Below are 26,786 nucleotides of genomic sequence, written 5' to 3' on the forward strand. Positions count from 1 at the left end.
ATCAGAAGGACATGGAGGTCCTGGAGCGTGTCCAGAGAAGGGCAACCAGGCTGGGGAAGGGGCTGGAGGGCAAATCCTCTGAGGAGCGGCTGAGGGAGCTGGGGGTGTTGAGCCTGGAGAAGAGGAGGCTGAGGGGAGCCCTTCTCCCCACCTCCCCTGCCCTGCCAGGAGGGTGCAGAGAGGTGGGCGCTGGTCTCTTCAGCCAGGGGCCAGGAGCTGGGACAAGGGGCAATGGGCTCAAGCTGCACCAGGGCAGGGTCAGAGCAGCTGTGAGGAGAGAATTCTTCCCTGGCAGAGTTGTCAGGGCCTGGCCCAGGCTGCCCAGGGAGGGGGCTGAGTCCCTGCCCCTGGGTGTGTTTAACAGAGGGGAGATGAGGTGCTCAGGGAGCTGGTTTAGCACAGGACAGGGACAGTTGGACTCGATGATCTCAAAGGGCTTTTCCAGCCTGGTGATGCTGTGAGTGGAGGGATTTGAAAGCCTGGGGAACTGCAGCTGATGTTGAGCCTTGAAATCACAACCACCAGCGTTTGGTGTCTCTTGGCCAGTCCCCAGGACTTTCTCCAGCCGCTCAGACTGGGCTGGATTCTAGAAAGGACTCTCTGTTGCACACGGGGCCACCCTATACCTGGCTGGGGCTTTTCAGTAGGGTAACACCCTGTGCCCTTGGCTCTCTGCACAGGGTGAAATTAACTGGGGAGCCCCAGGCCCAAAAATACCTCTGCTTATGAGAGAGTGATGTAAAACCACCAGGAGCCGGGGAGCGGCTGTGGCTGGGGAGGAACGCTGCCTTCCCAGCCCCATGCCACGGCTGCTGGAGAAGGGGAGGGGTGAGGGGGGGGGTTGGTTTTCTTTTTCTCCCTTCTATTTTGGGGCTTGCTATTTGCAAAAAAAGGCTTCCCCCTGTAATTACCAGTGGGTTTAATGTGCCTTTTAAGCTGTCATTTACAGCTGTCTGGTTATGAGCTCTTGACAAGCGATGCCTTCAGCCCTACAAAGTCACTCCTCGAGCCAGTCACAACTCAAACGACGGCAGAGCCTCTGGCCAGCAGCAGCAGCAACAGCAGCAGCAGCAGTCCCTGTTGTCTCCTCTTCCTCAAGAGAAGGATGTCGCTCTCGCACACGGCTGCAGAGTACATGCTCTCTGACGCCCTCCTCCCGGATCCCGGCGGTTCCCGAGCCAAAGGGCTGCGCCTGGAGCTGCCCAGCGATCGTTTACTCAAGTTCATCACTGTTGGGCTTCCCCTCCTGCTCGTCTCTCTGGCTTTTGCCCGCGAGTTCTCCACTGGTGAGTCTCTCAGCCTTCACACCAGGGATCTCTGTGTCGCGGGCAGTCACCGGCACCCCTTCGGTTGTCGCTCTGAAACCCTCGTGTCTGTGCCAGTGTGGTCACAGCTCAAGGCTGGGCAGCCTGGGAATCTTGGTTTAGGGACTGTTGCCTCTCTGGTTGGTGGCTGGGAAAGCCTGGGACCAGCTGTGCTTAACCCCCAGGCAGTGCCCCACCTCAGCTGCTTGCCCCCAGCACCTTTGGGTGCCGTGGGGTTGCTTCCAAGGAGGAGGAGGAAGGTGCCATCAGGGCAGCTCAGGGGGTAGATAGATCCTGCCAGGGTTTGGGAGGGCTGCACAGAAGGTTGCATTGACAGTGCATCGTGACCTCAGGCTAAATCCAGCCTCAGCCAACATCCCACTGCTGCCCCTGGGGATTTGGTTTGACTCTGGTTTCTGACCAGTCTCTAATTGCTCTCCCCACCGCCGGGCGTGCTCAAAGCCTTTGTGTTTGGGAGGAGATGGAAAAGTCCTTGCTGGAAACCTCACTGCTGGGGAGGGACAGTGATGAAAGGCCTGCCAAAAAAGGTGCTTAGGAGTTAGAAGTGATGCCTGAGATGTAACCACCCTGCTGTAACACCTTGGCACCTGGCTGTGGGACTCATCTGTGGCTGGGGGGGGGGGTCCCCCTTCTCCTCACCCCAGGTTCGCAGATCAGCTGTTTCCCTCCCACCAACTTCACTGGGAAGCAGTCTGCCTATGTGGACACAGCTTGCTGGGACTCCCTTGTCCACCATGGCTTTGACACCGAGGGACACACCGTCACCAAATCCCTCTGGGCTCTCAAGGTACGATGGGTTCCACGGAGGGTGCCCTCGGCTCCCACCTGGAGCCGAAACAACCCCGCGTGGCTCAGCACCCACACATCTCCTCCACCCCAGGTCTTCCCTTACTCGCTGCTGGTGGTAGCAGTGCTCATGTACCTGCCCTACCTGCTGTGGCGTTCTGCAGCTGCCCCAGCCCTTCACTCCGACCTCCTCTTCATCATCGACGAGCTGGACAAATCCTACAACCGCTCGGTGCGCCTGGTGCAGCACATGAGAAAGGTCCAGCAGGCCAGCGCCGAGCCCGAGCGCTTCTGGGAGGAGTATGAGAGGTGAGACCTGGAGCAGGCACTTGCTCCCTTCCCCACCTCCCTCCACTCAGCTTCCTGGCCACATTTGGGCTGGACTTTGAAGTGGCTCATTTTGGGGAAGGGGGGGGTGGCTCTTAAGTCCTCGCTGTGTCCCCCTCTGCCCCCAGGGCCCGCCGGGAGAGGTACTTTGAGTTCCCCTTGCTGGAGCGCTACCTGACCTGCAAGCAGCACGCCCACTCCTTGGCCTTCATCTACATCCTGAGGAACCTGCTCCTGCTCTTGTTCCTGGCTGCCACCTGCCTTTACCTCATCTTCCTCCACCTCAACATCTTCTTCCAGGATGAGTTCAGCTGCTCCATCAAAACGGGGCTGCTCCAGGAAGAACCCCACATCCCCCTGCTCATCCCCTGCAAGCTGGTCTTCTACTCCGTCTTCCAGCTCATCAGCCTCACGGTCGGTGGTGTCTACGTCCTCCTCCTGCCTGTTGTTGTCTACAACACCCTGCAGCTCTGCCAGTGGGACAAGGGGCTGCTCTCTGTCTACGAGATGCTGCCCGCCTTCGACCTCCTCAGCCGCAAGATGCTCACCTGCCCCGTCAACGACCTCAACGTCATCCTCCTCTTCCTCCGGGCCAACATCTCCGAGCTGAGCTCCTTCGGTCGCCTCAACGCCGTCAGTGCCTTGAGGGAAGCCACCTCCAACAAGGAGGACATCGATACAGTCGTTGACTTCATGACCCTGTTGGCTGGGCTGGAGACCACCAAGCCCAAAAACCACGCCTGCGCCCCCGAGCCCGACGGCAGCGCGCCCCTCTCCCACGGCAGCGCCCTAGGTAGGGTTTTATGGGAAGAGTAAACTCCTTCCCCTTCCTCTTGGCCCACACACTGCTACATCCCACCCTAAGGGTGAGGCTGTGGCCCTAAACCCTTCACCAAGAGGGTTTATTTTGGGGGGGGGGAGGAACTGGAGGGCTGCTGGGGGTCTGTTTGCAGCCAGGGCCAGGTTCCGGCAGCCGGGATGCGATGGAGCCCAGGCGTGGGCTGGGGTTGCTATAGGAACTGAAAGCAGAGAGCTGGTGGCTTCAACCCAAACTCTGGGCAAACCAGGGGGAAGGGGGATGGGGAGGGGGGGTGATATCCACTTTTTTTTGGAGGAGAGAGCAGCCCAGCCTGCTGGGAATGGGGTTGGGAGCTTTGAATCCTGGGGAGGGGGGAGGGGGGCTTCATCCAAGATGGGTAGAGCTGCACCCCTTCTGGGCCTGTGTGCCCCCTGCCTGGACACCACTGCTCCTTCTCCCCTGTGCTTTGGGTTTTGGGGAGCTGGGTACTCCCCCCATTGGGGTCTTGTGGGGACCTTCAGGCTGTGCTTTTTAAAAAAAAACCCCAAAACCCCCAAACCCACCCAGATTGAGCTGAATTTAGCATCCTCGTTGGCATGGCAACCACGGGGCTAGCACAACCAGCTCTTGGGCTACCAGAGGAAGCCCAAGGTCCCAGTCTGCATTCACCCAGGTAATGAACCTTCTTCCTCTCCCTCCCCCCTCCCCCAGATCCGAAGCCTGGAGCAGGAGCAACTGGAGGAGCTTCCCGGGACTCGCTGGGCTCTGCCTGACCCCACCTGCCCAACCAGCCTACTGGGAACCAGTTGGATCCAAACTCTTGGTTTAGACCCAGCTCAGTGGGGTGATGGCTGAGCTCACTCTCTTCACACATCTGATTTTGGAAGGGGGGGAGAAGGGGGGGTTGGGTTGATCTGTGTCCCCCCTTTCCAGGAAAAACAAAGGTGAAACAATCCAGGTTTTGCACAGAGCCTCTTGGGTGTCTTATTCTGGGTGCCCCATCCTGCCTCTTCCACACCCATCCCACTGGTTGTGGCAGGTGAGGGGGGAAGAATGAGGATCAAGGGATGCCCCTCAGAAGGGAAGAATGACCCCAAGGATTAAACAAGCAGGTTTATTAATTAGCAATTAACACAGGGAGGTGGAAGGTGCTTCCTGCTGCCACACAGCCCCCTCTGCAGCTCCATGTCCCAGCACTGGTTTATGGGTTGGAGGGTGTTTTTGGGGCTGAGCTCCTCTCTCCCCACCCTGGCAGATGGATCCTGCCAGCACCCTGAGATTTGGGGTGGTGGTGGGGGGGGGGGGGGTGCCAGGACCCCATGGACAGGGAAGACCAGGAGTGAGGTGGTTCAGCTCCCATCTGTGTGTCCTGATGCTTGGCTGTGGCTTCATTTTTCATACATTTCCTTTAAAATTGGGTCTTTTCCCCCTACACACACACCCCACCACCTGCAGCCTTGACTTGAGGCACATCAAGCTGAAGTGGAAGACCAACCAGCACCTTGGGAGGGGTGTGACATCACACCCTGTCCCCTCACCCCCTAACTCCCCAGGGAGAGCGGGGAGCCGGGCAAGAGGAACAGGTCCTTCCCCCCAGCTCTTTGGGGCAAGACCTGCAGGAGGAAAGGGGGTGCAGGCAGCCCCTGGGTGTTGTAGAGGGCGCAGGACAGGTACTCACAGGGCCACTCAGCCCAGGCGTAGCGCAAAGCCCGCACCGGCAGCCCGCAGCCGGCCAGCGCCAGCGTCACCGTGCGGGGCTGCACCGCCACCACCGGCACCGCCAGCCACTCGCACGGCGACAGGCGGCCAGAGCAGCACACCTGGGGTGGGGGACAAACCTCCATCAAGGTGGGCTTCACCCTTAGGGGGGCTTCAAGGTGGGCTTGGAGGCTTCACCTCTTCACCAGCCCTGAGGTGGGGGATGTAAGTAAAGCAGGGTGGGGGTGGGGGAAGCTTTTCCCTGCTCCTCACCTCGAACGCCTGCGTGTCGTGCCAGTGGTAGACGAGCTCCTGGTTGTAGGAGATGTTGAGTAGACCCCTGGTCACCTCCAGTTTGGCCTGGGTGGGGTATGGCCCCTGGAAAACCAGCTCTTTCTCCCCGTACGCCACAGCCCTGGCGCCCAGGTGCAGGCGGTGCGCCACGGTCTGCTTGTCCCGGGGGTGGATGCTGCCGAGGAAGAGGAGGGAGGTGGGATCCCATGGCTTCATCCCCCCTCCCCTACCCCACCTCAAACCTTGGTGCCCAGGACTTGCCTGCCATAGGGAGAGCTCTCATCACACAGATCCACAGCCACAGCCATGAAGGTGCCGGGCATCCTGGCGTTGGGAACGACCCCCAGATCGGCTGTTTGGTGCCAGCGGAGACGGGCGAAGGCGTCAGTCGGGCTCTGCCGGCGGTAGGTGGACAACTACAAGAGAGAGAGGAGAGGGGGAAAGCTGGAGAAGCAGCTCAGCCACCACCCAAACCTGGCTGCTGCAGTCCCAGCCTGGGATTTGGCACCTCAGCAGGATGCAGCTGTGTGTTTACAGCATCTTTTCGTTCCTGCTGGCTCTGGGGGGCAAAAGGATTGGGTATGCACCCCCCCCCCCCCACCCCAGCCACCCCAGAATAGAACCACAGACTGGGCTGAGTTGGGAGGGACCCCAAGGATCACACAGTTCCAACCCCCCTGCCACAGGCAGGGACACCAACCTCCAGGCCTGGAGCTACACAAGGTTGCCCAGGGCCCCAGCCAACCTGGCCTTGAACACCCCCAGGGACGGGGCACCCACCCCCTCTCTGGGCAGCCCCTTCCAACCCCTCACCACTCTCTGTGAGAGCATCAGGGTGTTCTCCCCAGAGGAAGAGGAGGTCCTGCCACTGACCTGCACGAAGCCGAACGGGAGGAGCGGGTCCGTCTGTCCGGCAGAGCCGGCGTGGAAAGCCCGGCGCCAGTCGGCGATGAGCGCAGGGAAGGTGCAGTTGTACCAGTCCGTGTGCAGAATGGCATTGGCCTCACCTCTCCCCCAAAAAAACCCAACCCCATGAGGCTGGGGGGGATAACAGGGGGGCTGCTTCACCCCTAGGGAGGGGGAGGGAAAAACTTTGGGGGTGGCAGTAGGGAGCTTACCCTGGTACCAAGCGACACCCCGCAGCGTCATGTTGAGCAGCGGGTGGATCATGGCATTCCAGAGCACTGAGGGTGTTTGGGGGCCAGAGAGATGCTGGGGTGGGGTGATGCTGGAAGACAAAGCTGGGCTTAAGGGGATGAAGGGGAGGGGACCCCCCTCTACTCCTCCCCTTTACCTGCTGAGATGGACCCTACACTCTGGGCACTGGATTTTACCCCCCCAGGAGGGGGTTTCTGCTGCACCTTGTCTCACCTCCCCACATCCTCCAGCAGCCCACACGCCCGCAGAGCCCTTTGGGATGACCAGGCCTCGATGGGGGTACCCCCCCAGGCTGCCTCCACCAGCCCCACCGGGTACTGCAGAGCCTCATAGAGGTAACGCCCCAAGAGCCAGCAGACAGCTGAGAAGTAGGTGAAATTCCCATGGCCCAGGTTGTCTGGTGAAGAAAGCTGGTTGTGGGGGGGGGAAAGAAGTGGAGGGGGAAGGAACCAACCCCCCAAAAGAAGTCATTTCCATGCTTTTTATCCTCCTTTTTGGAAGCACATTGTACTCACCTGCTGTAGGGACAGACCAGGGCAGGTCGATGTGTGTCAGGTCACCCAGCTCCACGTCAGCGCGCGCGGGCGCCGCGGCGAAGAGGCGGACGTAGGGGTAGCGAGCGGCTGCGGCGAGCTCCTGGCTGGCGTTGGTGATCTAAGGGAGGGGGTTGGGATCGTGTGAGACCCTTCCCCTGCCCAATCTGGGCCATGCTGGGCTAAGCCACAGGTGCTTACCTGCAGCACTGTCATTGCCATGTTGCTCTGCCCACTGCAAAGCCACACGTCCCCAAAGTAGACATCCCGCAGCGTCGCGTTCTCCCAGCCCTGAATGGCTGTCAAGGTGTAGGGACCACCCTGCTCCATAGGGTCCAGGACACTCAGCCACGTCCCAGAAGGTCCTGGAAGGAGAGGAATGGATGGGGCTTACTTTTAGCTTTCCTGACCCCCCCCCTAACAAAGATCTCAAGAACTTGGCAAAAAGGTTGGCTGAGTGGTCAGTGATGGGTGGGGATGGAAGGGCGCTGCAGGGGAAAGGGGAGTTTGGCAACCCTCTGCCATGGGAGGGTCTTTCCTCCTGCAGGAACTGAGGGGTTAAAAAGCAAATCTCAGGAAGACAGAATTGGTGTCGGAGCAGAAGCTGCTGGGAGGAACCAGGATTTACAGGAGCAGCTTGGGGTGTGTGTGACACCGCGATGTCTCCAGCTAATTTTAGAGGCGCCGAATCGAGGCGTAAAGATATTCTGCCTGGAGCTTGCTGTGGGTTTATCTGGCCTGGTTGGGGCTGGATCCTGGAGATCTAGTAGGGCAGATCACTGCTCTCTCATAAGAGCTTGAGGAGGAGCCCTTTAGGTAGCATTTCCCCCCCCCAAATGTGATGAGCAGCCCCCCCCCTCAATTCACCAGCCTGGGACAGAGCCCAGCAGATGAGATCTGAGACGCCTCCACCGCCCTCCCACCCCTGAGGAAGACTCAGCCTGTGCAAGTGACGTCCTTCAGCGCTGAAAAGATCCCCAACAGACCCTCCTGAAGGGGGGGAAACATCCAAAAACCCTCCCCCAAAAAAAGGCAGGAGCGCTCTGGAGATCCACAGAGATGGTTTTTGACAGGGAGAGGAACTTAATCCCCCCCTCCAGGCTCCCCCCCAAGCCCTATTGCTTGGCTTGACCCACATGGTGCCACCCACCCCAGCAGCAGCTCAGCAGGACCCCACCACTGGAAGACCAAAGTTGAGCCAAAGACCAGCACTGGCAGGGAGGGGGAATGGCTGAGCACCCCCCAAACCCCTTCCCAGATCTCCCAGTGATCTCCCAGTGAGTTTTCTCACTGACCTTGAACTCGTGTCACCTTCTTCATGACGACTGAGCCGCCGTCCTCGGAGACGAGCAGGGTCACGGCGGCCGCCGGCGCCCCGTAGCCCCACAGCACGGCCCCCGCCGGCCCCTTCTGTAGCACCATGTGGTCCCCATAGTAGGAGGCGAAGCCAAATGTCAGCCCTGGGGTCAACAGGCAGCACAAAGCTCAGCTCCCTGAGGCAAGAAGACATGAGGGATACCCCCAGTGCTGCCCCCGAGCCCCTCAGAAATAGGGATTATTTCAGATCCCGCTGAGTTTACAGCTCCTGGTGGTTAAAAATCATAGGGTGGTCTGGGTTGGGAGGGACCCCAAGGGTCACAGAGCTCCAACCCCCTGCCACAGGCAGGGACACCAACCTCCAGGCCTGGAGCTACACAAGGTTGCCCAGGGCCCCATCCAACCTGGCCTTGGACACCCCCAGGGATGGGGCACCCACCCCCTCTCTGGGCAGCCCCTTCCAGCCCCTCACCACTCTCTCTGCAAAGAACTTCCCCCTAATCTCTCCTCTCCCCCTTCCCTCCTCCAGCTTCACTCCAGCCCCCTTGTCCTGCCAGTCTCTGCCCTTGAACAAGCTGATTCCCCTCCTGTTCCTCTGCTCCCTTCAGGGACTGGGAGGCTGCAATGAGGTCCCCCCACAGCCTTCTCTTCTCCAGGCTGAGCCAGCCCAGCTCCCTCAGCCTCTCTCCGTAGGGGAGCTGCTCCAGCCCTCTGATCCCCTCCTGGGCTCCTCTGACCCCTCTCCACCAGCCCCACATCTTTCTTGTCCTGGAGCCCCAGCTCTGGACACAGAGGGGGGGGATTTATCCCAGGGGAAGGCAGGATGTGCGCCGAGCGCCGGGGAGGGTGAGTTATGTAAAAAATGAGTTGGAGGAGGGAAAAAAAAACCCCAACAACCCCCCCACCAAAACCTGAGACGCCGGGGAAGAGCCGGGAGGCTATAAAAAGCAGCTGGGAGGAGGGAGGAGAGGAGGGGAGAGCCCACCGCACGCCGCCGGCGAGCCGCATGCGGCTCCGCTTTACGTAAAGCATCGGCCCACGGCGGCAGCGGCCTGCCAGGGGCGTGGGGAGGGGCTGGGGGGGGTAAGGGGTGTTGGGGAGGGGTTCAAGGGGGTCTGAAGGGTGCCAAGGTGGGGCTGAGGGGGGAAGGGGTGTTGGGGAGGGGTTCAAGGGGGTCTGAAGGGTGCCAAGGTGGGGCTGAGGGGGGAAGGGGCGTTGGGGAGGGAGTCAGGGGGGTCTGAAGGGTGTCAAGGTGGGGCTGAGGGGAGAAGGGGTGTCAGGGAGGGGCTCAGGAGGGTCTGAAGGGTGTCAAGGTGGGGCTGAGGGGAGAAGGGGTGTCAGGGAGGGGCTCAGGAGGGTCTGAAGGGTGCTGAGGTGGGGCTGAGGGGGGAAGGGGCTTTGGGGAGGGGCTCAAGGGGGTCTGAAGGGTTCCGAGGTGGGGCTGAGGGGAGTAGGGGTGTCGGGGAGGGGCTCAGGGGGGTCTGAAGGGTGTCAAGGTGGGGCTGAGGGGGGAAGGGGCGTTGGGGAGGGGTTCAGGGGGGTCTGAAGGGTGCCAAGGTGGGGCTGAGGGGGGAAGGGGCTTTGGGGAGGGGCTCAGGGGAGCCTGAAGGGTTCCAAGGTGGGGCTGAGGGGGGAAGGGGTGTCAGGGAGGGGCTCAGGGGGGCCTGAAGGGTGTCAAGGTGGGGCTGAGGGGGGAGGGGGCATTGGGGAGGGGTTCAGGTGGGTCTGAAGGGTGTCAAGGTGGGGCTGAGGGGAGAAGGGGTGTCGGGGAGGGGCTCAGGGGGGCCTGAAGGGTGTCAAGGTGGGGCTGAGGGGGGAGGGGGCATTGGGGAGGGGTTCAGGTGGGTCTGAAGGGTGTCAAGGTGGGGCTGAGGAGAGAAGGGGCGTCGGGGAGGGGTTCAGGGGGGGCTGAAGGGTGCCAAGTTGGGGCTTAGGGGGGAAGGGGCTTTGGGGAGGGGTTCAAGGGGGCCTGAAGGGTGCCAAGGTGGGGCTGAGGGGGGAAGGGGCTTTGGGGAGGGGCTCAGGAGGGTCTGAAGGGTGCCAAGTTGGGGCTGAGGGGGGAAGGGGCATTGGGGAGGGGTTCAGGGGGGTCTGAAGGGTGTCAAGGTGGGGCTGAGGGGGGAAAGGGCTTTGGGGAGGGGTTCAGGGGGGTCTGAAAGGTGCCAAGGTGGGGCTGAGGGGGGAAGGGGCGCGAGGGAGGGAGTCAGGGGAGTCTGAAGGGTGCCAAGGTGGGGCTGAGGGGGGAAGGGGCTTTGGGGAGGGGTTCAAGGGGGTCTGAAGGGTGCCAAGGTGGGGCTGAGGGGGGAAGGGGCTTTGGGGAGGGGTTCAGGGGGGCCTGAAGGGTGCCAAGGTGGGGCTGAGGGGGGAAGGGGCTTTGGGGAGGGGCTCAGGGGGGTGTGAAGGGTGCCAAGGTGGGGCTGGGGGGTCTGAAGGGTGCCACAGAAGGGTTCAGGGGTGTCCAAAGGGTGCTGAGGAGGGGCTGGGGGGGTAAGGGGCGTCAGGGAGGGGCTCAGGGGGGCCTGAAGGGTGCCGGGGCGGGGCGCGGGGGGAGCCGACCGCTGCCAAGAGTGGCTCGGGAGGGGGGCGGGGGGGGTCCCTCCGGTCCCTCCCCGCCCTGCGGTGCCGCCGGGGGGGGAGTCCCCGTCCCGTCCCGGCCCTTTACCTGCCGCCAGCGGGGGCAGCGCCAGCAGCGCCCAGGCCGCCATGGCGGGGGGGGGGGGCGACAGGGGGCGGCCCCGCCCCCCCACCCCGCCCCCAGCCCCGCCCAGCGGGGGGCGTGTCCCGCCGGCGCGCGCGGTTGCCAGGCGACAGCGTCCTGACCGCAGCCACAGCCCGGGCGGGCCGGAGGGGAGGCGCCGGTGCGGGAGGCGGCGGGAAGGGGCCGGCCCCGCGGGGAGGAGGGTGGAGAGGGGGTGTGGGGAGAGGGGGGGGTTTCGGAGGGGGCCCCGGGGGGACACGGCGGCGCCGGTGCCCCTGGGCGGCCCGGCTCGGCCTGTCCGGGCACCGGGCGCGCTTGCGCGGAGAGCGGGGCGGCAGTGCGCAGGCGCGGAGGGCGGGAAGGGGTGCGCCCCCTAGTGGTGGCGTTGTGCCGCAGCCTTCCAAGTGCTGAGGTCGCCGGTTCGAGTCCCGCTCAGGGCAGGTTGGGGTGGGGGGTATGGGGGGGGGTGTGTGGGGGGGGTGTGGGTCGTGGTTCACCCCGGCCGTGCTGCTGCAGGTCCGGGGAGAGGCAGCTATGTCCATCCCCTCCTCCTGCACCGCCCTGTCCCTGCCCGATGGCTTCATCAACCTGCTGGAGGGGCTGACGCGGGCGATCCTGCAGGCACAGCCAGCAGACCTGGTGGCTTTCGCTGCCCGGCACTGCCAGGCGCTGCTGGAGCAGAGAGAGGGTGAGTGGCCCTGCGGCTGGGCAGCAGCACCCAGCCCAGCACCCGTCCTGCGTGGCGTCCAGCCTGCCCCCTGCGCCCATCGCCAGGGCGCCAGGCCTTTCCCCTCACACCCCTCGTGCCTGCTCCCCACACTCTGAGAGCACCCATCCTGGAGGGCTTCACCCCGAGCCCCAGCCCCCAAATCACCAGCCCTCTCCCCCTTGTGCCCATCCCCAGGGCGCCCGGCCTGCCCCAAGTGCCCATCGCCCATGGCGTCATGCCCACCTCCATGCACCCATTGCTTGAGAGCACCCATCCTGGAGAGCTTCACCTCAAGCCCCAGCGCCAAAATCACCAGCCCTCTCCCCCCTGCACCCATCCCCAGGGTGCCAGGCCTTTCCCCTCACACCCCTCATGCCTGCTCCCCACACTCTGAGAGCACCCATCCTGGAGGGCTTCACCCTGAGCCACAGCCCCCAAATCACCAGCCCTGTCCCCCCTGCACCCATCCCCAGGGTGCCAGGCCTTTCCCCTCATGCCCTTCACCCGTGGTGTTGTGCCTGCCCCCCATGCACCCATTGCTTGAGAGCACCCATCCTGGAGAGCTTCACCCCAAGCCCCAGCCCTCAAATCACCAGCCCTCTCCCCCCTGCACCCATTCCCAGGGTGCCAGGCCTTTCCCCTCACACCCCTCACCCATGGCGTCATGCCTGCCCCCCACACTCTGAGATCACCCATCCTGGAGAGCTTCACCCCGAGCCCCAGCCCCCAAATCACCAGCCCTGTCCCCCCTGCACCCATCCCCAGGGCACCCAGCCTGCCCCACGTGCCCATCGCCCGTGGCATCGTGCCTGCCCCCCACACTCTGAGAGCACCCATCCTGGAGGGCTCCACCCCAATCCCCAGCCCCCAGTTCACCAGCCCTGTCCCCCCTGCACCCATCCCCAGGGCACCCAGCCTGCCCCACGTGCCCATCGCCCGTGGCATCGTGCCTCCTCCTTCCCCAGGCAGCTCCGGATCGGTGGTGTGGGGGCCCGAGCTGAAGGACGAGCTTCTCACCCAGCCCCTTTGCCAGGTAGGCTGCCCAGCACCCCCCTGAAGGATTCAGGGTGCTGGGATCCCCCCACCCACCCTGGCCCTGCTGCCCTTGTCCTTCCCCACCCTAATTTTTAGGGGGGGGTTGGTTTTTATCCCACTTTTCCTCTAGGAGCTGAAACAGGACGAGGAGAAGGAGGACAAGGACGAGGAGGAGGAGGAGGAGGAGGAGGCAGGGCAGCAGGCAGGCAGAGCTGCACCCACAGATCCAGTAAGAGCCACAGCACCCAAAACAGGCTGATTTGAGCCCGAAATGGAACTGGGGGGGCTGGGGGAGTTGCAGGGGGGGCTGGAGCTGAGGGCTCCATCCTCACAGGGAGAGGAGCTAAAACCCACAGCCAAAAGGGACAGTGGCTCTGGAAAAAAAGGGGGACACCTCCCTGGGGACCCAACCCAAGCACTTGGCCCAGATTCCCCCTTCCCAACCCAAAACCAGGGGCCATGACTCAAAATAACCCCCCCCCAACCCTCCCCTCTTCAATCTCCCCCTGGCTCTTCCCAGGGGGGGCAGGTGACAATCTCCCATCCCCACCCCCCCCATGGTGTTTTGGGGTTTTATTTCCTTAATGAGACGCTCTATTAACGAGGTCCCAGCCCTTATTAGCAGCTCTCACCTGAGATTTCCTCCCTAAAAATACCCACCCCAGGATTGGGGCAGGGGGCTGAGCTCAGGGTGGTATTTTAAGGCTCAGTATTTAGGGCCCTACATCCCTGGGGGGGGCCTCAAAAATTGAACAGCATCCCTACATGAGGGAGGGATGTGACATTGCTCCTCTCCTTGCCCCCCTCCCCTTTCCCAAGGGGTTTTGGGGGGGGGGATTTTTAAGGGGGGGTGTGTCCCCCCCTCCCATTCCAACCAGTTTCACATCCCCCCCGCCCAACACTGGTTTGAAAATTTACAAAAAAATAAGAGGGTGATGGGGTTTGCTTGTTTATTTGGGGAGAGAGAGAGAACCTGACCCCCCCTTTCCCCCCCCCCACATCCATGTTTTCTCCCCCCCCACCCCCCTCCCCTACCCCTTCCTGTTTTCCCTGCCATATGCAGCGCTCGCCCACGGTGGCACCGGGCACGGCGGCGGCTCCCCTGGGAAAAACAGGAAGGAGGGATGGAGAGGGGGGGCCCAGGGAAGAATAATACTAATAATATTAATAATAATCACCATAATAAATGCTGGCTGGGACCCTGTGCTGGGGCTGATGCCAACTGGCTACACCTTGACCCCCCCCCACCCCACACCCCCCAACCTCCTTCCTGGCACCGCCTCACCGGCTGCCAACCCAGGGCACCTTTCCAGCACCTAATTCCACCCCCCTCACCCCCCCTTTGTATTTTTATTCAAATAATAATAATAATAAGGACTTTTTTAAGCCCCCTCCAATGCCACCACCTCCCACCCCCACCTTAGGGTACCCCATTTCCCCTTCCAAACCCCACGTTGGGATGCAGGATGCCTGGGAAAAGCATCACCCCCATATTCCTTAACCCCCCCTACCCCCCCCCAAATCCCTACCCCACCCCCCCACCCCCAAATCCCCAGCTCCAGGGTGGGTTGTTTTCTCAGCTGAAGGGCCCAGGGAGCCTGGAACGGGCTCCAATCCCACCCTTAATGATTAGAAATGTGCTGGCATTTGGCGTCCCTCCTCCGCAGCCTGCGGGAGCCGCCGGCACTCGGGGGCCTCTGCCAGGACCTGGGAGGGGGGGGACAGGGGCCAGAGCGGATCTGGGGGGACAGAGGGATTGTTTGTCACTGGATAGAACCTTGCTAACCCCCCCTAGATTTTTTTTGGGGGGGTTAATGGGGAGTTAGAGGGGCTGCAGCCTCCTTGGGATGAGCTGGAGGGATGGGTACGTGGGGTGCCACCACCTGCAGCTGGAGTGGCCTTGGGGACAGGGGATGGGGACAAGGATGGGGACAGGGATGATACAGGGATGACCCTCTCAGCGTTGGGGTTTTGGGCTTTCATTTTCCCAGCTCCTTGGGGTGTGAGTTCTCCCCAAAACCTCCCCACCTCTGCTCCCCACAACACATCCCCACAGTCCCTGGAAGCCTGAGCAGGCGGCGCTGGATCCGGAGCTCCTAAAAATAAACCAAAAAAAAAAAAAAAAGAAGCAGAAAGGGGCTCGTTTTCCCATCTGAAAATCCCACTGGAGGATGAGGCTTCTCCTGGAAGCTGGAGCAGGGTTTTTTGGAGCAGAGCTGTCCCCCCTACACCCCCTCTCCCCTGCCCGGCAGCGCCGTTGGGAAGAGGTGGTGGGTGGTGGAGAGGTGTCGCTCCAGGTGCCTGGGTGATGCTGGGGGTGTGGTTGACCCCCCCCCCCCCCCCCCCCAGCCTCCTCCCCAGCCAGTGAAGTGGTGGGTGGGTTGAGGGGGTTAGTGGGGAGTGGGCTGCACCCTCCTTGGGATGGCCTGGAGAGAGGGAGGGAGGGAGAAGGGTGGTCTTGAGGAGGGGTGTGTGGGGAGCCACTGCCTGCAGCTGGAGTGGCCTTGGGGACAGGGATGGATGGGGACAGGGATGGGAATGGGGGTGGGGGGAGCAGGGATGGGGACCAACAGTGATGGGGATGGTGACAGGGACAGGCACGGGGACCAAAGATGTTGGGGATGGGGACAGGGATGGGAATGGGGGTGGGGGAGCAGGGATGGGGACCAACAGTGATGGGGATGGTGACAGGGACGGGCACGGGGACCAAAGATGTTGGGGATGGGGACAGGGATGGGGATGGAGAGGGTGATGGGGACCAAAGATGTTGGGGATGGGGACAGGGATGGGGATGGGGAGGGTGATGGGGACCAAAAATGTTGGGGATGGGGACAGGGATGGGGAGGGTGATGGGCACAGGGATGAGGATGGGGAGGGTGATGGGGACAGGGATGAGGGTGAGGATGGGAATGGGGGGGACATGGACAGGGACCAAAGATGATGGGGATGGGAACAGGAATGGGGATGAGGGTGATGGGGACAGGGATGGGGACAGGGATGAGGGTGAGGATGGGGGGGACAGGGACAGGGTTCAAAGGTGCTGGGGATGGGGACAGGAATGGGGATGAGGGTGATGGGGAGAGGGATGGGGACTGGGATGAGGGTGGGGATGGAGGGGACAGGGACAGGGATCAAAGACGATGGTGCTAGGGATGGGGATGGAGAGGGCAGTGGAGGTGATGGGGACAGGGTGGGGACAGTGGCAGGGCTGGGGGTGGCAGTGCCAGCGGTGGAGCCGGTGGTGTCGGTGGGATGGGGATGCCGCCGGTGCCGGTGCTGGCAACGAGCTGGTGCCAGCAGAGCCCGGGCAGGACACAGCCCCAGGAGCCAGCCCGGCCCAGGGAGAGCCCGTAGGGTCCCTCTGCCGCCCGGGGGGTGCCTGGCTGGGGGATGGGGGGGGGACACAGGCTGCATTTCGGGGGCCGGCCAGCGCTGGCACCGGCGCGCAGAGCCCACGGGCGACTTGTGCGGTTGCTTAGCAACCCCCAAACCCAGATTAGAGGCGAGCGAGGCGGGCGACGAGGGGGGCTGTGGGCTGCAGCCCCCCACAGCGCCCTGGAGGTCTCCCCTCTTTCCTGGGGGTCTCACCCTAACAGCCCCTTGACGTGGTCCAAGGGTGGGAGTGGGGTCTGTGGGTACCACCGGGGGATGCCAAACCAGGTGGGATTGCTTGAGCTGCCCAGAAACCCCCCAAATTCAGGGCTTTGGGTGCTGCTGTGAGCAGGGAGCTCCCAAACCCCAAAAGCAGAGCCCCCCCCCCCCCATCCCTCACCTTTCCTCTGCGTGCAGCCCGCATCACCCCAGGGATGCTGCATCCCACCATATCCCCCCTTCCTCTCCATCCTCATCCTCACCTCGCCGTGGGACCAAGCCCTAAATAGGTCGTGAAGCTTCCCCACACCCCCCCCCTTCCAAAAAAACCAACCCTCCCCCCACCTTCTCCAGCACCCCTGTGGGCTTTGCCCCCTACCCACCCACCCCACACCCCTCTCCATCCCCCTCCCCAAATAAATCACTGCGGGTTTCACCCTCTGCAACCACACTGAGGGTGAAGACCCCCCCCACTTTAACACCCCCCACCCCTAAATGTCTGGGTGCATCCCCTCCTCGTGGAACTCCGTGGAACTCCGGCTCCTTTAAGCCTGGGGATGGGGAGCTTGAGGCTGCCAAACCAACCCGGGGGAGGCTTGGGAAAGCGCAAAAAAACCCAACCAAACCTAGAAACACACTTCATTTCCCACCTTCCCCCCCCCTCCTTCAAGCCCTCAGCCCCCCTCCCCATCCCAAAACCCACCCTGGCAGGGGTGTAGGGCTGATAGGCTCGCCCGGAGGGGGATGCGCATTACGTAGGCAAGCGGCTCCGCTCAACTTCCCACCTGCGCTGGGAGAGCCGCCGGGAAGCCAGACCTTGCCGGAGCCCCCTCGCCTGCTGCCTGCCCGCCCACCCCTCCTCCACCATGGACTGCTGCAATGTAGGTTGTGCCTTTCCCCCCCACTTCACCCCCTTTTCCCCCCCACTTCACCCCCTTTTTCCCCCCCTTCACCCCCTTTTCCTCCCCCCCCCCCCCCCCCCCTTCATCCCCCAGCCTCTGGCTTTCCTACATCCCATTTATTGTTCTCCCCAGGCTTGGGGGGGGGGTGTGTGTGTGTATCCCCCCCCCCCCCACCTTAGAATTGGGGGTACAGGGGCAGCCAAGGGGGATTTAAGGGGGGGATGATGGGTGGGGGGGTTGCAAATAGGGTGCTGCACCCAGGAGCTTGGTCAACTCTGTGTGTGGTTCCCCCCCTCCCACTCAGCACTGCTGCACCCCCCCCCAACCCCACCACCCCACTCCCTGGCCCATGTCCCCCCCACCCTAAACAGCCCCCCCACCCTAAACAGCTCCCCCCACCCTAAACAACCCCCCCCACCCCAAACAACCCCCCCCCCACACCCACCCCTTTCCATTTCACACCAGTTTAGGATCTGTCCAACATCCCGGGCAGGGAAGTGCCCCCCTCATCCCCAAATCTGGGGAGGAAGAGGAGGAAGAGGAGGAAGATGGGGGGGTTGGTCCTACTTTTCCACCCCCCCACCCCCCTAAAATTCCTCTCTGCTCGGGATTGGGGCGATGCTGCTGGATACAGGGGTGAGTCGGGGGGCTGCCCCCTCTGCCCTCACCTCCAGCCAGCAGAAGCCACGTGTGTGTCCCCCCTTTTCCTCCCTGTCCCCCTCCCCTTTTCCTCCCTATCCCCCCCTTTTCCTCCCTGTCTCCCCCTTTTCCTCCCCATCCCCTCACTTTCCCCCCCTCTTTCCCCCTTCTCCCCCTTTCCCCCCACCCTACTCAGCCAGCAGCACCCATGGGTGCCTCCAGCTCACCCTGGATAGGGGATTTATCCCCCTCCCCACACAGGATTCCACCCCTCTGTCTATAAGATCCCTCTGGATATAGGGGTTTCTCCCCTGATTTTGAGGGTTTCTCCCCTGGATATAGGATTTCTCCTCCAGATATAGGTTATGTCCCTCCCTTCTATAGGTTTGCCTCCATCCATATGGCATTTCTCCCCTGGATATATGTTTCCCCCACCTGGATGTAGGGTTTCTCCCCTGGCTATAGGATTTCTCACCCTGGATATAGGATTTCTGCCATTGGCTATAGGATTTCTCCCCTAAATATAGGATTTCTGCTCCTGGATACAGGATTTCTCCACTGGATGTAGGATTTCTACCTCTGGATATAGGATTTCTGCCCATGGATATAGGATTTCTCCCTTGGATATAGTATTTCTGCCCCCGGCTATAGGATTTCTCCCCCTGGATGTAGGATTTCTGCCCCAAGCTACAGGATTTCTCCCCTAAATATAGGTTTTCTGCCCCTGGATATAGGATTTCTGCCCATGGATATAGGATTTCTCCCTTGGATATAGTATTTCTGCCCCCGGCTATAGGATTTCTCACCCTGGATATAGGATTTCTGTCCCAAGCTATAGGATTTCTCCCCTAAATATAGGTTTTATGCCCCTGGATATAGGATTTCTGCCCATAGATATAGGATTTCTCCCTTGGATATAGTATTTCTGCCCCTGGATATGGGATTTCTCCCCTAAATATAGGATTTCTGCCCCAAGCCATAGGATTTCTCCCCTAAATATAGGTTTTCTCCCCCTGGATATAGGATTTCTACCCCAGCTATAGGATTTCTCCCCTTGGATATCGGATTTCTGCCCCGAGCTATAGGATTTCTCCCCTAAATATACGTTTTCTTCCCCTGGATATAAGATTTCTTCCCCTGGATATAGGATTTCTGCTCCTGAATATAGGATTTCTTCCCTAAATATACGTTTTCTCCCCCTGGATATGGGATTTCTCCCCTAAATATAGGATTTCTCCCCCTGGCTATAAGATTTCTGCCCCAGCTATAGGATTTCTCCCTTGGATATAGGATTTCTGCCCTCGGCTATAGGATTTCTCCCTTGGATATAGGATTTCTCCCCCTGGCTATAGGATTTCTCCCTTGGATATAGGATTTCTCCTCCTGGATATAAGATTTCTCCCTTGGATATAGGGTTTCTGCTCCTGGATATAGAATTCCTGCCCTGGATATAGGATTTCCAGCCTTGGCTCTAACCTTTCCACCCTGGACGTCTCAGTTCCACCTCAGACCTGTCACTTCAGCCCTTTTGCTGCTCCTTTGCTGCCCTCCCCTTGCCTGGCAGTGAAACAACCCGAGGAACTTTACAGGAGCCGTGACACACTCCAGGGCAGGGGGAGGGGGAAGAGCATCCTCCTTCCCACCCCCCAAAAACCCTCCAGCTTCCAATTAACCCCCCTCCCAGCAAGGAATAACCCCTCCTTTGAGCATTCCTGGGGCGATGGCAGAGCATCCAGCACCAGCCTGTTCCCACCTCACTTGATTCCCCCCTCCCCTCCCCACTCCCTGACCTCTGCACTGGGCTGCAGCAGGAGGGGGGTGGGCTGCAGTGAATAATCCTTGGGAGGAGGGATGCTTTTCTATCCCCCCTCCACACACACACACCCCTTCCCCATCCTTCCTTCCCAAATCTCCCAGTGTTTCCAGCCACAGTCCCGAGGATGGGATGCAGTGGGATGCAACAGGCTGCAAGGGAAGGGGAAACTGAGGCACAACCAACACAGACTGACCCCCAAAAACCCTCACAACCCATGGATGCTCCTCTCCCTGTATCACAACCCTCAGGGAGTGGAGGGATCACAGACAGGTGGTAGGGAGGGGGGTGGATTTAGGGATGAGTGTGGGGAGAGTGAAGCATCACCAGCAAAGGAGCCTCATTTTTAGCCCAGACCCCTGATTTTTAGCACAGGAGCCTCATTGTTACCACGGGGGCTCATTTAGGACCTGATTTAATGGGGGGGTCATTTAATAGGGGGTGGTGGAGGGGGGGATATGGCTTTTTTTTGGGGGATGCCCACCTGCCTTAACCCTCTCGTTGCCTCTGCCAGGAGGGAGCCTGCACGAAACTGGACGAGGACATCCTGGATATCCCCTTGGACGATCCCGACGCCAACGCGGCGGCTGCCAAGATCCAGGCCAGTTTCCGCGGCCACATGACCCGCAAGAAGATCAAAGGGGGGGAGATCGACCGGAAAACCAAGGACACCGAGTGCGCCAACAGCACCCGCGGTGGCGACCTGCGCAACGGCGACTAGGTACCCCCACCCCCCCCCAACACACACCCCCCGGACCCCTTGGACCCTTTATCCTGCCCCTTCTTCTCTCCAAAATCACATCACTTAGGGCTAGAAGGAAGGGGGGTGTGTTAATAAGGGTGCTGCCCCCCCCCCACCCCCAGCATCCTTCATCCCAGGAGGTGAAAGGGCACAGGGAGGGAGAAAGGCTACCCCTCACCTCACCACCACCCACACACCCCGGGACCCCTTGCACCCTTTATCCTACCCCTTTCTCTCCCCCAAATCACATCATTTAGGGTTAGAAGGAAAGGGGGTGTTTTAATAAGGGTGCTGCCCCCCAGCATCCTTCATCCCAGGAGGTGAAAGGGCACAGGGAGGGAGACAGCCACCTCCCCCACCCACACACCCTGGGACCCCTTGGATCCTTTATCCTACCCTTTCCTCTCCCCCAAATCACATCACTTAGGGCTAAAAGGAAGGGGGGTGTGTTAATAAGGGTGCTGCCCCTCCAGCATCCTTTATCCCGGGAGGTGAAAGGGCACAGGGAGGGAGACAGGCACCCCACACACACACATACCCCCACACCCACCCACCCCAGGACCCCTTGGACCCTTTATCCTGCCCCTTCTTCTCTCCAAAATCACATCACTTAGAGCTAGAAGGAAAGGGGGTGTGTGTAATAAGGATGCTGCCCCCCCCCCCCCCCAGCATCCTTCATCCCAGGAGGTGAAAGGGCACAGGGAGGGAGACAACTTCCCACCCCCCACGCCTCCCGCCCCCCACACACCCCTGGCCCCCTTGGACCCTTTATCCTACCCCTTTCTCTCCCCCCAAATCACATCATTTAGGGCTTGAAGGAAAGGGGGGGGGGTTATTAATAAGGATGCTGCCCCCCCAGCATCCTTCATCCCAGGAGGTGAAAGGGCACAGGGAGGGAGACAGGCACCCCCCACACACATACCCCCACCCCCTACACACACCTCAGGACCCCTTGGACCCTTTATCCTACCCCTTCCTCTCCCCCAAATCACATCATTTAGGGCTAGAAGGGGGTGTGTGTTAATAAGGATGCTGCCCCCCCCAGCATCCTTCATCCCAGGAGGTGAAAGGGCACAGGGAGGGAGACAGGCGTCCCCCCCCACCCCCTACACACACACCCCCACCCCGGGACCCCTTGGATCCTTTATCCTACCCCTTTCTCTCCCCCAAATCACATCATTTAGGGTTAGAAGGAAGGGGGATGTGTTAATAAGGATGCTGCCCCCCAGCATCCTTCATCCCAGGAGGTGAAAGGGCACAGGAAGGGAGACAGCCACCCCCCACACACACATATCCCCCCACCTCACCACCCCAGGCCCCCTTGGACCCTTTATCCTGCCCCTTCTCTCCAAAATCACATCACTTAGGGCTAGAAGGAAGGGGGTGTGTGTTAATAAGGGTGCTGCCCCCCAGCATCCTTCATCCCAGGAGGTGAAAGGGCACAGGGAGGGAGACAGGCAACCCCCCCAACACACACCCCTACCCCACCACCCCCAGGACCTCTTGGATCCTTTCTCCTACCCCTTCCTCTCCCTAAAATCACATCACTTAGGGCTAGAAGGAAAGGGGGGGGGGGGTATTAATAAGGATGCTGCCCCCCAGCATCCTTCATCCCAGGAGGTGAAAGGGCACAGGGAAGGAGACAGGCACCCCTCACACACACATACCCCCACCCCACCACCCACCCCAGGACCCCTTGGATCCTTTATCCTACCCCTTTCTCTCCCCCAAATCACATCATTTAGGGTTAGAAGGAAGGGGGATGTGTTAATAAGGATGCTGCCCCCCAACATCCTTCATCCCAGGAGGTGAAAGGGCACAGGGAAGGAGACAGGCACCCCCCCCATACACCCCCCCCCCCTCAGCCTGCCCTAATTTTGGGAAGGCGCCGTAGTAGTCAGGCTGGGGAGGCGCAGCCCTAGATTTGAATCGCGTTTCTCCCTTAGCAACACCACCCCGAGCGCCTCGCCGCAGCACAGGCTATTTTTAAAAGCCTGTGTCACAGTCTCCTGGCAGGAAAAGGGGAATTTAAAAAGCGCCCACGGTGCCCAGTGGGACCCGAGCCCCCCCCACGGGTGGTGGTGGGGCTGGGGGGGGAGGTGGTTGTGTCCCCCCCCCTGCCCCTGGCAGTGGGGAGAGGGGAGCGGACCCGGGTGGGTTGGGGTTAGGGGAGGGAGGGAGGAGGGAGGGCGCGCTGCCGCTCAGCCACGTGGTGGGGGGGTGTGGGGGGGGGTGTGGAGGGAGGTTGGGGGGATGGGACGGGGATGGGACGGGGATGGGGTGGGCATGAAGCGGGGTGAGCTGGGGGTGCACTGGAAATGAACTGGGAGTGTAACGGGTGTTTACTGGGGATGGACTGGGGAATGCAAATGGGATGAACTGGGCATGAACTGGGGATGCAGTGGGGATGGACTGGGGATGCAGTGGGGATGGACTGGGGATGGACTGGGGATGAACTGGGGATGCAGTGGGGATGGACTGGGGATGAACTGGGGGTGGACTGGGGAACACAAATGGGATGAACTGGGGATGCAAAGGGGATGGACTGGGGATGGACTGGGGATGGACTGGGGAATGCAAATGGAAATGAACTGGGGATGCAGTGGGGATGGACTGGGGATGAGCTGGGGATGGACTGGGGATGCAATGGGGATGGACTGGGGATGAACTGGGGATGGACTGGGGAATGCAAATGGGATGAACTGGGGATGCAGTGGGGATGGACTGGGGATGCAGTGGGGATGGACTGGGGATGCAATGGGGATGGACTGGGGATGAACTGGGGATGGACTGGGGAATGCAAAGGGGATGGACTGGGGATGAACTGGGGATGGACTGGGGAATGCAAATGGGATGAACTGGGCATGAACTGGGGATGCAGTGGGGATGGACTGGGGATGAACTGGGGGTGGACTGGGGAACACAAATGGGATGAACTGGGGATGCAAAGGGGATGGACTGGGGATGCAATGGGGATGGACTGGGGGTGCAATGGGGATGAACTGGGGATGCAATGGGGATGGACTGGGGGTGCAATGGGGGTGAACTGGGGATGCAATGGGGATGGACTGGGTGTGCAATGGAGATGCAGTGAGGATGAAATGGGGATGGACTGGGGATGAACTGGGGGTGGACTGGGGAACACAAATGGGATGAACTGGGGATGCAAAGGGGATGGACTGGGGATGGACTGGGGATGGACTGGGGAATGCAAATGGAAATGAACTGGGGATGCAGTGGGGATGGACTGGGGATGAGCTGGGGATGGACTGGGGATGCAATGGGGATGGACTGGGGATGAACTGGGGATGGACTGGGGATGCAGTGGGGATGGACTGGGGATGCAATGGGGATGGACTGGGGATGAACTGGGGATGGACTGGGGAATGCAAAGGGGATGGACTGGGGATGAACTGGGGATGGACTGGGGAATGCAAATGGGATGAACTGGGCATGAACTGGGGATGCAGTGGGGATGGACTGGGGATGAACTGGGGGTGGACTGGGGAACACAAATGGGATGAACTGGGGATGCAAAGGGGATGGACTGGGGATGCAATGGGGATGGACTGGGGGTGCAATGGGGATGAACTGGGGATGCAATGGGGATGGACTGGGGGTGCAATGGAGATGCAGTGAGGGTGAACTGGGGATGCAGTGGGGATGAACTGGGGGTGCAGCTGGGATGAACTGGGAATGCAGTGGGGATGCAATGGGGATGAACTGGGGCTGAACTGGGGGTGCACCTGGGATGGACTGGGGTTGCAGCTGGGATGAACTGGGGATGAACTGGGGGTACACCTGGGATGGACTGGGGTTGCAGCTGGGATGAACTGGGGATGAACTGGGGGTGCAGTGGGGATGAACTGGGGGTGCAGCTGGGGGGGTGCAGCTGGGATGAACTGGGAATGCGGTGAGGATGCAGCAGGGATGAACTGGGGATGCAGTGGGTGTGAACTGGGAATGCAGTGAGAATAAACTGGGGATGCAATGAGGATGAACTGGGAGTGCAGCGAGAATGAACTGGGGGTGCAACGGGGATGGACTGGGGATGCAGCAGGGATTCAGTGAGGATGCAGTGGGGGCAAACTGAGGATGAACTGGGGATGCAGTGGGGATGAACTGGGGGTGCAACAGGCATTTACTGAGGATGCAGTGGGAAAGAACTGGGGGTGCAGTGGGCATGAACTGGGGATTAACTGGGGACGCAGTGGGGATGAACTGGGGATGCTGTGGGGATGAACTGGGGATTAACTGGGGATGCAGTGGGGATAAACTGGGGATGCAGCAGGGATGAGCTGGGGATGCAGCAGGGATGAACTGGGGAATGCAGTGGGGATGAACTGGGGATTAACTGGGGATGCAGTGGGGATGAACCAGGGATGAGCTGGGGATGCAGCAGGGATGAACTGGGGAATGCAGTGGGGATGCAATGGGGATGAACTGGGGATGAACTGGGGATGCAGCGGGGATGAACTGGGGATGACCTGGGGATGCAGTGGGGATGAACTGGGGATGCAATGGGGATGCAAAGGGGAAGCAGATGGAATTCAATGAGGATGCACTGGAGATGCAGCAGGGTTCTGGTGAGGATGCGACTGGGATTTAGGGTGGGCACAGTGGGAATTCAGTGGGGATGCAACGGGAGTAAACTGGGAATGCCAGAGGGATTCAGTGGGAATGCTGGGGGGGGGGGGGGAGGAAACTGGGGGTGCAGGGGGGAAAGCAGTTGGAATTTAACCAGGATGCTACAGGGAGAGGGTGCAGCTGGGGTGCGGGTGGGATTTGGGGGGGCTGCTGCGGACCCCCTTAGGGCCAGGAGGCTCGTTAGGGCCAGGAGGCTCGTTAGGGCCAGGAGGCTCATTAGGGCTGCCTCGTTAGGTGGGCTGGGTGGGCTTGTGTGGGGGGAGCTGGGTGCACCCCATCCCACTGGTGTCCTCTGCGGCTGGGGGGGGCCAGGCTGGGTGTCCCCCCCCTCCCCTGCCCCTGGCCCGGGTGAGGGGGCGGGGGGGAGGGAGCGGGCGGGCTGCAAGTAGGGCAGGGGGAGGGGGGGCAGGGGCAGGGGGGGGGGACAGGGCGGGGGGGGCATGGCGAGGGTGCGAGCTGCCGGGGGCGTGGGCAGGGTGCGAAGAGGGCAGGGCCGGGGTGCGGGAACAGGAGCGGGAACGGGGACAGGGGAAGGGACAGGACAGGGGACAGGGGACAGGACAGGGGGAGGACAGGGGAAGGGACAGGGACAGGACAGGGGGAGGACAGGGGACAGGGGAAAGGACAGGGACAGGGCAGGGGCAGGGACAGGACAGGGCCAGGGGAAGGGGAAGGGACGGAGGAAGGGACAGGGGACAGGGGACAGGACAGGGCCAGGGGTCAGGGGACAGGGCAGGGGCAGGGGACAGGGACAGGACAGGGGCTGGGGCTGGGGCAAGACGGGGGCAGGAGAACTGGAAGGGGAAGGGGCAGGGGAAGGGACAAGGACTGGGGACAGGGGCAGGACAGGGGAAGGGGCAGAGGACAGGACAGGGGAGTGGACAGGGATAGGGGCTGGGACAGGGCAGGGCCAGGGCCAGGACAGGGGCAGGAGAGGGGGCAGGGGACAGGGACAGGGAAAGGGACAGGGGCAGGATGGGGGACAGGAGAAGGGCAAGGGAAGGGGAAGGGACAGAGGAAGGGGCAGGGGAAGGGAAAGGGGCAGGGGAAGGGACAGGGGACAGGACAGGGGAAGGGGCAGGGGAAGGGGACAAGACAGGGGACAGAGGCAGGACAGGGGACAGGACAGGGCAGGGGAAGGGACAGGGGCAGGTACAGGGAAAGGGGCAGGGGACAGGACAGGGGAGAGGGGCAGGGGAAGGGGCTGGGACAAGACGGGGACAGGAGATCTGGCAGGGGAAGGGGCAGGGAAAGGGGCAGGGACTGGGGACAGGGACAGGGGAAGGGGCAGGTACAGGGAAAGGGGCAGAGGACAGGACAGGGGAAGGGGACAGGGATAGGGGCTGGGACAGGGCAGGTGCAGGAGAGGAGGCAGGAACAGGGGAAGGGACAGGGACAGGGGCAGGACAGGGGACGGGGAAGGGACAGAGGAAGGGGCAGGGGACAGGAGAGGGGAAGGGGCAGGAAAAGGGGACAGGACGGGGGACAGAGGCAGAGGAAGGGGCAGGGGACAGGGCAGGGGACAGGACAGGACAGGGCCAGGCGCAGTGCTGACGGCTCTCTCCTTGCTTGCAGAGGCCGCCAGGCGCTCCCCAGCCCCCCCATCGCCGCCGACCCCCCGCCGACCGCCGAGGCCCAGGAGCCCCCGCTTTGCCCCCCCGCATGCGCCCCCCGGGGCCTCCCCCCAGCCGGGCCCAGCCCCTGGCTGCCCCCACCCCCAGCCCCAGCACCCCCCCTCCCCAATAAACCTTCCTGCCAGAGGCTGGGCCTGTG

The 26,786-nt window shown here is 61.5% G+C and overlaps 3 protein-coding genes across 5 annotated transcripts; 2 read left to right on the forward strand and 1 right to left on the reverse strand.

Annotated features, from left to right (window-relative positions):
• Positions 1 to 1,090: 1,090 nt before the first annotated feature.
• Positions 1,091 to 4,010, forward strand: PANX3 (pannexin 3; the record flags this gene model as incomplete). Its single annotated transcript, XM_084274834.1, has 5 exons — positions 1,091 to 1,286; positions 1,970 to 2,112; positions 2,206 to 2,420; positions 2,567 to 3,231; positions 3,949 to 4,010. The coding sequence occupies exons 1-5, from the start codon at positions 1,106 to 1,108 to the stop codon at positions 4,008 to 4,010; spliced, it is 1,266 nt and encodes a 421-aa protein (XP_084130960.1). The 5' UTR covers positions 1,091 to 1,105.
• A 333-nt stretch (positions 4,011 to 4,343) lies between these two features.
• On the reverse strand, positions 4,344 to 8,369 carry SIAE (sialic acid acetylesterase; the record flags this gene model as incomplete). 3 transcript variants are annotated; one of them, XM_084274826.1, is made up of 9 exons in its annotated part: positions 4,344 to 5,057; positions 5,209 to 5,404; positions 5,491 to 5,645; positions 6,103 to 6,236; positions 6,348 to 6,457; positions 6,601 to 6,784; positions 6,903 to 7,041; positions 7,122 to 7,285; positions 8,216 to 8,369. In XM_084274826.1, the coding sequence occupies 9 exons, from the start codon at positions 8,340 to 8,342 to the stop codon at positions 4,779 to 4,781; spliced, it is 1,488 nt and encodes a 495-aa protein (XP_084130952.1). In that variant the 3' UTR covers positions 4,344 to 4,778. The 3 variants fall into 3 exon arrangements, with proteins under 3 accessions (XP_084130952.1, XP_084130951.1, XP_084130950.1); XM_084274825.1 differs by having other exon boundaries at positions 6,103 to 6,457; XM_084274824.1 differs by having other exon boundaries at positions 4,344 to 4,714; positions 6,103 to 6,457; positions 8,216 to 8,342.
• An 8,708-nt stretch (positions 8,370 to 17,077) lies between these two features.
• NRGN (neurogranin) lies at positions 17,078 to 26,713 on the forward strand. Its single transcript, XM_084274848.1, has 3 exons — positions 17,078 to 17,151; positions 20,139 to 20,345; positions 26,589 to 26,713. The coding sequence occupies exons 1-2, from the start codon at positions 17,137 to 17,139 to the stop codon at positions 20,343 to 20,345; spliced, it is 222 nt and encodes a 73-aa protein (XP_084130974.1). The 5' UTR covers positions 17,078 to 17,136; the 3' UTR covers positions 26,589 to 26,713.
• The last annotated feature ends 73 nt before the right edge of the window (positions 26,714 to 26,786 follow it).

This window comes from Gallinula chloropus (genome assembly GCF_964237585.1).
Source record: "Gallinula chloropus genome assembly, chromosome: 24".
Classification (NCBI taxonomy): Eukaryota; Metazoa; Chordata; class Aves; order Gruiformes; family Rallidae; genus Gallinula; species Gallinula chloropus.